This window comes from Sebastes umbrosus, chromosome 19 (assembly GCF_015220745.1).
Source record: "Sebastes umbrosus isolate fSebUmb1 chromosome 19, fSebUmb1.pri, whole genome shotgun sequence".
In the NCBI taxonomy this organism is placed as follows: domain Eukaryota; kingdom Metazoa; phylum Chordata; class Actinopteri; order Perciformes; family Sebastidae; genus Sebastes; species Sebastes umbrosus.
The window spans coordinates 14057173-14067979 of NC_051287.1; the positions used below are offsets into that span (position 1 = coordinate 14057173).

At 40.1% G+C, this 10807-nt stretch overlaps 1 protein-coding gene across 7 annotated transcripts in view; it reads left to right on the forward strand.

Annotated features, from left to right (window-relative positions):
* mapk10 (mitogen-activated protein kinase 10) overlaps positions 1-9875 on the forward strand; it is a 40053-nt gene extending 30178 nt beyond the window's left edge. For 4 of the 7 annotated variants that reach the window (XM_037752771.1, XM_037752773.1, XM_037752774.1 and 1 more), the window contains exons 10-14: positions 1461-1585; positions 2351-2377; positions 3698-3761; positions 3890-3967; positions 7153-9875. In XM_037752771.1, the coding sequence (XP_037608699.1) occupies positions 1461-1585; positions 2351-2377; positions 3698-3761; positions 3890-3967; positions 7153-7295 (437 nt within the window). In that variant the 3' untranslated portion in view covers positions 7296-9875. Of the gene's footprint in view, positions 1-1460; positions 1586-2350; positions 2378-3697; positions 3762-3889; positions 3998-7147 lie in introns of all 7 variants that reach the window. The other 3 variants (XM_037752775.1, XM_037752776.1, XM_037752777.1) reach the window with 3 other exon arrangements.
* Positions 9876-10807: the final 932 nt, after the last annotated feature.

The window sequence follows — 10807 nt, forward strand, 5'->3', positions numbered from 1 at the left end:
TTGACGTGTTGATGCTGAGGCAACATGCAGCGGGTTGCGCCCGGCTCATCTGTCTTCCCCTGTTCAGTTTCTTCAGTCCTCTGCTGCCGTAGAGCTATTTATAATGGGGTCAGTGTGTGTAGGAGAGAGATGGTGTGTGCTTTAAGGGCTCTCCATTTCACATCAGTCCAAGAGAGATTGACCAACTGAGCAGACTGCTGATGCTGATGGCATTTATGTATGTTGAGGACGAAGTAAAGGACAAAATAAAATTAAATTAATTTCATTCTCAACCTCATTTAGTTCACAATATTGACACAGTCTTTCGTGTTCAATTGCACCTTTGTATCTTCTTGTTTCAATATGTAGTGGTAATATACTATACTAATGACTTTTAGGCAAATTATATAGCATTTTTTTCCACATATATAATCTTTCATAAATAACAATAAGTTCTCAATTTTGGCTTTTGCCAAATTTCTTCTGCCCATGATTAATGCATTTAGCCCTGCATTGGCATTGGTATGTTGAGAAGCACTCTACATACAGATAGCCTTATGAAACTACATTTAGTGAGACACCAGTAGAAGAAGGTAATTCCTCGAATTTCATACATTATTATTTCAGACCAAGCTGACTGAATCATCCTGTAACAAATAGCACTAAGACAGACAGTAGATACGTATATGGGACAAACCAGAATCTGAATTTCAATTAGATGAGAAAAGGCAGAGATATCTGCATGGTTATAAAGTGTACTACATGCATATTATCAATTCTACCCAAGTAGTTCATGGGGCATTCCTGTTATGCAGCAACATTTCTGCCTCGTGACTTTTTGAAAAAAAAAAGATGGATCTTTCATCTTTTTTTGCATTATATAAGAATAGTGACACGTTTAACTGGTCTAACATCTAACAGGTACTATCTAACTATGATGAAAATGGTAAAAAGAAATAACTATAGTTCTTCCTAATATGTATATATATGTAATCAGAAAGATCTTAATATGGCCTATAAATTAATTAAGGAATATTTTGCATATTTTGTAATTTTATGGTTTATACATGGGACATGTACCAAAAAAAGCTCAGTAAAGTAATGAAAATAATTTATTAATGTGCATTATTCTTTGTTTTTGTTATAAAGAAGACCTCAATCTATCAGAAAATACGGGGAAGTAATTCATGGGGACAGAAATGTTGCTGCATGACAGGAATAACTCTCATAATAAATAGTCAAAATACTCTTTTCCAAAGCTCCCACTCTGTGTTTATTGCTAATCCACATGTGATTGAAGCTTTGACAAGCTGCTGCTGTTGTTTATTATTCTCTTTAATCCCTGACATTTCTCTCTCTCTCTCTTCCTCCCTCTTTATTGTGTTCCAGTTTCCTTTTGGCATATTATTAACACACATAGAGGAATATTTTCTTGCCTCATGATCTCAACCAGATGTTTTCTGTTCTTCTTCCAACCACAGCGAGCCAGGCCAGAGACCTGCTGTCTAAGATGCTGATCATCGACCCGTCTAAGCGGATATCGGTGGACGAAGCCTTGCAGCACCCCTACATCAACGTGTGGTATGATCCGGCCGAGGTGGAGGCGGTGAGTAGGCCTTTGGCAGAGCTGTGTGTTTGATCACCATCCTAAAGCTCAATCCTCTCCACTCTGTCTTTGAATGATCAGCACTGTTTACAAAAATAATGATGATGACTCCTCTCATTTTATTATTATTATTTTAAAACAAAACAGATTTATAACACTATTATCAACTTTCAAACTACCGTATGATGTTATGCATCATTTATGTTAAAACATTTTGGTTCACATCTCATTTTCATTTTTCTCTCACTTGTGGTTTTATTCTTTATCTCTGAACTTTAATAGCTTTTATATTAGATAAAGTAAGTTCATTTTGCTGCTATTTCTAAAAGAGCGACTTGCATTGTGGAAGTGCATTGTTCTGTTTTGTAGCGTAAGAGTGGTGGTCTTTCTGGTTGATTTGGTGAAGTCTAATTCCTTCATCAGTGCCTCATTAGTATGAGGTGACTGTGAGATTGGGAAAAAATGCCATCTGCAGCCCGATACGGTTGCACAGATACCACTTCTACTTGCAGCAATCCACTAATGAGTGCATGACCAGCGTTAAACATCCTGCTGGTTAGCAGTAGCTTTTGTAACGACGACACCACATGACACACCTCCATTGTAGTTCATTTTTAGAGGATTTCATGACTTGTTTAGTTGTTGATGGTTTTTAATGCTGACACTGTTGTTATAGCGTTGATGTGGTGCTGTATGTATGATGTGGCATTTCAACACGTGTTCTGCTGTTTTCCCTTTCTCTAATGTCATCTCATGCTGATGAAGGCCAGAGATCTGATCCAAATATCCATGGTAAATAACAACCGCCCTACATCAAAGAAAAGAAGTGAAGACTAAAGGAGACATATTTGGTTCAGCACTGTCAATCATTACTCATAATAAGAAAATAGTTCCATGTTATTGAGATACAAACTGCATATTTTTGATAAATCTTTGTGAGGAAAACCTCTCACTTCTGTCTTGCTGTGGCTGCTGAGTGTAACTGTCCCTCCAAGGTCATATCAGAGAGGTTTCTGGGTGGTCCTGTCACCTGCACTGAGATTATTGTGTCACAGTTGAAGGGTTGACTGGGTGCCAGACTGTTTGATTAAATGACAACTCTGTGGGAGACGGACTTTTAGCTGGACAACCCACCAGATTTCTGCCTTCCAATCCTGATTTCTCTGTAATATTCTAATATATGTGACAATGTATTGATATTTCAATTATGTAAAAGCACGGACTGTTTATCTTCCTTCATTTACGTTATCTATTTTCTTCATAATCCACATGTGCATACTTTTTAGCCCAGCATGTCTTTGTGTACAAACAGTGCATGTTAAAGTGTCAAATTAATAGCCGGATGTCTTTCTCATTTTTTTGTTTATTTGTCAACAATTTCATATTGCTAAATTCGACACATCTTTTCATAAACTTGTATAGGAGACATTTAAACGTATTCTCATCCCAACTCGTCATATAACGATGCTTTGTACGACCCCTCAGCGTCACTCTTCGTGAAAACGCGCGTTTGACGAGCCCTCTGCATCACTTTTCGGTCGCAGTAAACACGTGAAGTAAACAAAAACACTTGCTTAGGTTCAGGTAATAAAACCACTATAGTTAGGTTTAGGAAAAAACAACACAGTTGGCCTTAAAACTACTACGTCTGTAAAGTGAAAATGACACTGAACGTTGTGAAGACGGGACACGAACGAACAGCTGATTGTAAACATGATGCACGGGACACAAACAGCGGTCTCCTGGATGAAAGAATGATGTTTGTGGACCCATCCACCTCTCGCCCGCCCACCTGGTGTGTGTCTTTTTCGCTCTTAAAGCTACGTTACTACACTCCTGGCACACTTTCCCTGAGCGTTTAATATTGGGTTTACCTTGTAGTTAATGGAAAGCCCGGTGCGTCTCATACCGACGCTAAAGGGTGCCTTAAGCGTCAGTTTCTAACGCCGACGGCCGTGACAAAGCCCCGGTGTTTGACGCCCCGGGAATGAGAACGGGTTGGACTTTTTTGTCTGGATATTCCAGTGATATCAGCCATAGAAATGTCATGTTAATTGAAACTGGGAAGTCAGCTAAACTGTCACTAAAATGTTTGTGCTTTCTCCCGTTTAGCCTCCACCTGCAATCTACGACAAGCAGCTGGATGAAAGAGAACACTCCATTGATGAATGGAAAGGTGAGAATTACTCATTTAAAACCATAAGCAGATACTGTGTGTTGACAGGAAATCACCAAAAGTGAGGGATCTGTCAATATTAGATGTGTGTTTTAATGACTGCCTCTCTTGACTTTGCTTCTTGTCAGAACTAATTTACAAAGAGGTGATGAACTTTGAGGAGAGAACGAAGAATGGCGTTGTGAAGGGACAGCCTTCACCTTCAGGTACTCTCAGTGCATAACCCTAATCGCTCTGTAAGTGAATTTACTATAACCTTACTGGAGTTAATTGTAAATAGAGAAACCCATCGTGTTGTTGACCATGTGTCTCTGTCTTTTGCATCTCTTTTTTTTTTTAAAGTTAAATGTTGTTTAGTGTTCGTGCCAAGTGTATTTGTTGGACAGCTTATCAGTAATTGCTAAGATTGCCTCTCATCTATTGAATAGCAGATGCTGTGTGCAGTTTAATGAGCGTTTATGTGTATAACATGTCACGACTTAAGGTTTTGGGTCCTTTGGGTTCCATCACAGGACATTTCAGTCCTCAGCTGCAGCTGATGTCTTATTCTGGTCTGTTGTCTGCACAAGCACGGTGATTGCTGTTATCATAGTTTGCCACAGAGAGGCAGTATGGAGTCATGTTAGTTAGCACATTGACCAAACCACCCATCACTGGGAAAAGAAATTATTGTGAGATTACAACAAAAACAGGCATTTGTCATTACATTTTTTCTTATTAGCTTTGGCTCAATTCTTGAATGAGAATATTTTTTTTCAAAACAATATCATCATCATTTTGCATGTGATGGCTCAGACGATGAAAGAATGCATAGAAGTTGTGAAGAGTTTGACAACTTCACTGAGAAGCAACTCATCAGTTTTGATCAGCAAGACATGTTCAAGTGGTTATTGTTCCTACTCTTTTGCACATGTGCTAAAACACTATTTGCTTGAATGAATGAGAAATTCAAATCTGTTGTGAACGATAAACTAATTGTTTGGAAGATTTGAGCTTAGCGTTTTGAAAAAGATAATTCAAAAGATAAAAAAAAGAAATGAAAAAGATAAAGAACTGAGCCAAAGCGAATGAGAAAAAAAAAAAAAAAAAACTGATCCATTTTCAAGATTAGAAAAGCAAACTGAAGCTAACTCCTGCAGAGACAACTAACTTCCACATGTGACAACGTGAAGGGAAATCTAAAATACAATGAAGTCTGAACTCTCACAACACCAAACCAGTGTATAGAAACCCTTTGTCACGGTTCAAAGGCACAAAAGAACCCAAGAGCACTACTCAGGAGGCAGATGCAAAATTAAAGAGTCTTTACTTAGAAAAGAGTTCAAGGAAAATATCCTGGCAGTTAAACAAAGTACCAAGAGGTCAGGCTGAGGCAGGATCCGTAATATAAAGCAGGGATGAAAAACTAGATCAAAGAACAGACTAACTATGAAATGATGGAAAGCTAAAGCATGAAGTACGAGAGATCTAGCAGCGAGCTGGTGGAAGTGGACCAGTAAATGTACTGGGGAGCTAATGAGGGAATGGGGAACAGGTGAGGAGGAAATTAAGCAGGTGAAGTGAGGAGGGCACTCAAACAGTGTCGTCTTGCTTGTTGCATCTTTTCAAGCTGAACTATTACAAAGGAAAGACTTTAGACATCATATTCAGTGATTTAACACATAACGCAACAGTTCTTCCTCACTCTGTTTCTCACAAACTCGTGGGCCCAATTTCAATGTCCCACTAGTCCAAGTGTTCCACTAGTAATCAAGCAGAAGGGCTGGTCTAGTGTCTGACGTTGAGTGCAGCAGTGCAGCAGTGCAGGAGCTGCAGTGTTTTACTGCAGCAGGAAAACACACATGATGCCTCAGTCCAAACCAGTCAGGTCCTGGTGCTCTTTTCTTTTGGTACTGCTTGTGTGTGTGTGTCTTGGAGATTTTATTATTCATAGAAATATTACCAGGCCAGCACTATTTGTTTGTGCCGTACTGTATACTTATATGCCTGTATACCTGTATATTATCTACAACATGAATCAGAATTAGAGTCAGAATCAGAAATACTTGATTGATCCCTGAGGAGAAATTGGGGATTAACTATCATTCCTGGACTACAAATATGAAATACTTGTTTTATTTTGGGTCAGCTGAAGTGCCCACCGGTCTCCATTAAGCAATTACCTCCCACAGAGAGGGAACAGACACACAAACAGCAGATTTACAGTTTGCCAGCACTGTACTGTACGTGTCCTCTGTGGTGGTTTTAATGATTTACTCATATTGGCTTTATATTCTCATGCTTTTTAATCAGGCTTTATTGCCCTGGAAAAAAAGCAGCCTGCCCATTTTATATTGATTTGCTCATTAACTTATCAAAGAGAGCAGAACCTACTCACTGAGCATTTGATAAAAGTGCTGCCCAAACCCACAGAGGTTGAACACTGTGGTTCCTTCTGATCCTTCTTTTTTGAAAATAGAGATAAACACCCTTGAGGTTCGTCCACCAGATCCACACCAACTATTTGCTATGTAAAGATATAGAGGAGTAATGTCTACCTGAGCAGAGAATGAAGTAACTCTCCCTCTGTGTGTGTTGTAATCCAAGCTTCTCCGTGATTTGTTGCCTTCAGCGTATGTTTGTGCGTGTGAGCGTGCCCCACTGGCTAGCTCACGGCCGCCGCTCTGCACTGCGTTCATACGGCGGTTACAGCTGATAACGCCGTCCCGACCTTATCTCTGTCAGCACTTTCATCGTTGTTTGCACTGTTAGCGCTATTAGCACTGTTGGTTGGCTGGCTCGACATGTTGAGAGTCGTTGAGAGTGAACAGAAATGCTCCCAATTTGGCACCTTTAAATTTACCTTTTTAATTATGGGCATCAAATAGAGGATTTTATCTTTACCATGGTGCAGAAAAGAGTCGGTTTAGGCAAAAAAAAACAAGATCAATATGAGAAAATTGGATTACGATTAAAAAAAGGTTGAATGCCAAAACTGTATCATTGAAGATTACTTTTCACCATAGACACCTTTAGTAGAAACATAAATGCTATCATGTTTATGACAACAAAACAAAATAAAATGACTTATGCCGGTATAACATCAAATCTGAAACTATCAATCTGTTGTGTATTACAAGTCCACTCTTGTGGATTGCTGAAACACTGCAGCCTTTGACGATTTTTCCTGTGAAATCCATTGGACCCAAACCTTACTGTACCTACACCTGTTTCATTATAGACACACTGTGATTGTGGCGTCCCACAGGGGTTGTTCATGTTGTTGATGTCTCAGATTCAGCAGCAGCATTTCTCTATGTGTGTGCACTCACAAACTATCTCTTCTAGTTGTGTTTTTGCCGGGACTCTTTTACGTTGTAACCCCTTTCTGCTGTTGATTCCCTTAGCACAGGTGCAGCCGTGAACAGCAGCGAGAGCCTCCCTCCCTCCTCCTCCATAAACGACATCTCCTCCATGTCCACCGACCAGACCCTGGCCTCAGACACTGACAGCAGCTTGGAGACCTCCGCAGGACCCCTGGGGTGTTGCAGGTGACTAGCCGCCTGCCTGCGCAACCCCATGTTCTTCCGAAGGTGAAGAACACCAAAACCGAAACGACCGACTGAAAATACACACAAAAAAGAGTAAAGATCAAATATATTAAGAACAAAAACATGGAAACACTGAATCCGACATGATGAAATCTAAAGCCTGTGCATTGTCATTCAAAAACAGCAGTGGTATTTAAACTGAAGTAAATGAGATATATGTTAATGATCCTCTAGTTGCTTTGCTTATATTACCCCACATATCTTGTATATGGCATCCAAACGAAAATGACCAAAATGCTTCGACTTGCATCTCCTGTAAAGTGCATACTGGCTGGCTGCTGGTCTCCTTACAAAAAGCATTTATGCTCCAATCATTGTGGCAAGGTGGGCGACCGTTTTGCTCTGTACAATACATTCTCCTTCTCCCCTCTCCCTTATCCAACCCTTATGTAACGACACTGCTGTATTTTAACCTCTAGGCTCTGTCTTCCCCACCCAACACACTCCCCAATGTAAGGTTGCCTGATTCGTGTGTTTCTATGTGGTTATTCTGCAGGGATTATGTAGTCGCTCCCACCCAGAGCGGCGCTCCCTGCGCTACTTGTAAATAATGTAATTCTGTACAGCTGAAGGGCACACAGAGTGGGACTGACGGCCAGTACACTGGGAGTTTTTTTTTCTGACTAGCGCACCTTGCCACATCACCGCTTTCCACCTCAGTTGCCCCCCTGCCTATTGCTGTAGTCCTGCATGATTAGATTAAAACAATGCTAATCTCACTGTATGCTAAAATGAGTCTGTATAGAGACTTTTGTTTATATACGATGTAAACTAACTCCAGACATGGGGGGTCTGGTCACAGGATAGGACGAGTGAGTGTGCGAGTGTGTGTGTGTGTGTGTGTGTGTGTGTGTTTGTGTGTGTTAACCACAGGCAAGCCATTAAGACATTGGTAAATGTCAGGGCTGAGTTTGGGACTTAAAGGGTCAGTACACTCTGAAATAAAATGATTTTGATTGTGCTCAGACTTCATCAAAAATCCCCTTTAAGGGGTTTAAAGAGTCTGATTTGTGTGTAATGTCCCTTTTATTTCTCCTGGCGGTGTGTGATCGGTCCCTCCACCACCCCACGGGCTGGCCTGCACAGCCCTGCATGTCATTGTGTACCATTAACCCCTCATAGGCACAGGAGGTTGGTCCATTTCACTGTGGTGTTGCCACAAGGAGACTGTTCTTATTTATTTAATTGTCTGAAACCTTTTTAGAAAGAGATACGAATGATACAGTGGGGAGTTTAAAGGCGGCCAATGAGTGTTAACCTCGTAGCAATGTATCATTTTGTTCTAAAGTCAACATTTCACTACACAAAAACTAAAATGTTTTTGTCAATAAACTGGATAGAGGCTACCCAACAGTTATGTTGACTACATTATTTCTTAGCTGGAAGATTTATTTATTGGTTTATTTATTTTGATAGATTGAACTTCAATATGGCAAGTGCCTTTTTTCGAAAGAAGCATTGCAAGTGCAGAAATTATATTATTTTGGGTATTTTTTTCCCTCTGCTTCTTCTTTTTCTGCCTTAAAACTATCCAAATCCCCATCTAAACATTTTAAATGATTTAGTCAGATGTTGGCACTTAAACTGCAGGTTTGTAGTGACAGTGACATGTCTTGTTTTTACACAACATGAAAGGTTTTCTGTCATTTTGCGTATTGATTTAATTTAATTTCTCCTTCAAACTGAATCTCCATAAATAAGTGTGACTAAATGTTCTTAAACTGGAACACCAGCACACACACAACCACTTAAACATTTACAGTTAAAGCCACTACTGTGGGTCATGTCTAACCTTTGATATTACACCCAGAGCCGATAGGCCATCTGGTGTCCATCCCATTCAAAACATGGTATATTTTCAATGCACACAATTCACAACAACATTTTTAGCTACAGTTATGCATATGCAATGGTTGATTACAATACACTCCAACTAGAAGTATAAGTTTGTTGTGTGTGTGTTATTTATCCTCACTTAAATAATCATCTTGGTCTCCGCTGCCATATTCCATGTTCTCATGTACGTTTGTGTGGGTTTATGGGCAAAGAACCATTAACAGACGCTGGGTTAAGAAATCAAATTTCACAAGCAAAGGAACAATTTCTGTTCTAATAATTCTGCTGTCAGATGGAAAGACATTGTAGAAACTGTGAGCTGTGTTTGTGTGAATAAAACAAACACCCTGTTTCATGCATAGTTTGCATAATAAATTGGATTTGCCGTCATCACTTGACAATCACGTAACTCACGACATATAGAGATGATGTTTCTAGACACTCAAGGATGCTTAAGGGGACATCTGTGTTTGTTTCTAGCACGTCAAAACACCATTTACAACTATTTCTGTTTCCTATTTATGGATGCATGGCTCACATGTGTCCACTAGTTTATAATTAAGGTTCAATCCCAGCCATGACATTGTTAAAGGGGGCTGGATGTAAGAATCAGAAATTGATTGTTAACAGTGACACCTGTGGCCGTTAAGTGAACGACAGTCGGCGTCACATCCGCTGGATTTTCGCGAAAAAAAAAACGGCCCGCATTTTTTTCACATTAAAAGCAGTCTACAGGCTGATAGAGGAAACCCAGAAAGTCACAGAAGGTTACAACCTGTTCACACATTGGCAATAAAAAAACGATTCTCAAAGCTAAACTAACTCTGCTCCGCTGCTCGCTCGTTTTTTCCCCCACTCGCTCTCTCTTGCTTCACCACTCACTTCCCACGTGCACACACACTCCCATAACACTAGTCTGAGTTGTGGTGGGTTTATAGGTGTAAAAACTTACATACAGTCCCTTTAAAACATCCTTGAGGTGTGATAACAGCACTGTTTAGGTGGACGTATTTCTTTCTTAACATGTTGTTTGCCAGTCTAACTGTATCTCTGGTTCAGCCGCTACAGCACAGCGGCTTACTTTGTGCATGGAGTTTACCTAAATACAACGTCTCAAAATGATATATACATAACTTCTACTTTGTTAACACTCGTTCTGCCTGTGGCTTGTGTACAGTGAAGCACACACAGACTTACTAAGAGGGTGACTGAGGGCGGCGTCTCCAGAATAAGCTACGGCTAGCTTGGCTTTCTGTTCAGCGTCTGGCCAGGGCAATCTTACTTAAAAAATAAATAAAAACAGGGTGCAACTTTGACATTTCTTTGTGTTTTGAAAAATGTTCAGATGAATCTGTCACAAAAAAGGAGTCCCAAGTGTTTTGAGTGGACTCCTTCAGTACACCACAGACACTCACGGTACTGTTGCAGTTATTACTACAGGGCATTTTGAACGATCACAACTACATCCTTCTTTCTTTTCTCTGAATGTGATCTTTTTATAAGACGTCCCTCCAGACAATTCTGTTGTGATACAAAGGTGCTTTTGGTCCCGTTTAATGCGCCTGAAGTAGAGGTGATTCTAACAGCTGGGTTGTCAGCGCTGAATGTAGAAATGAATTC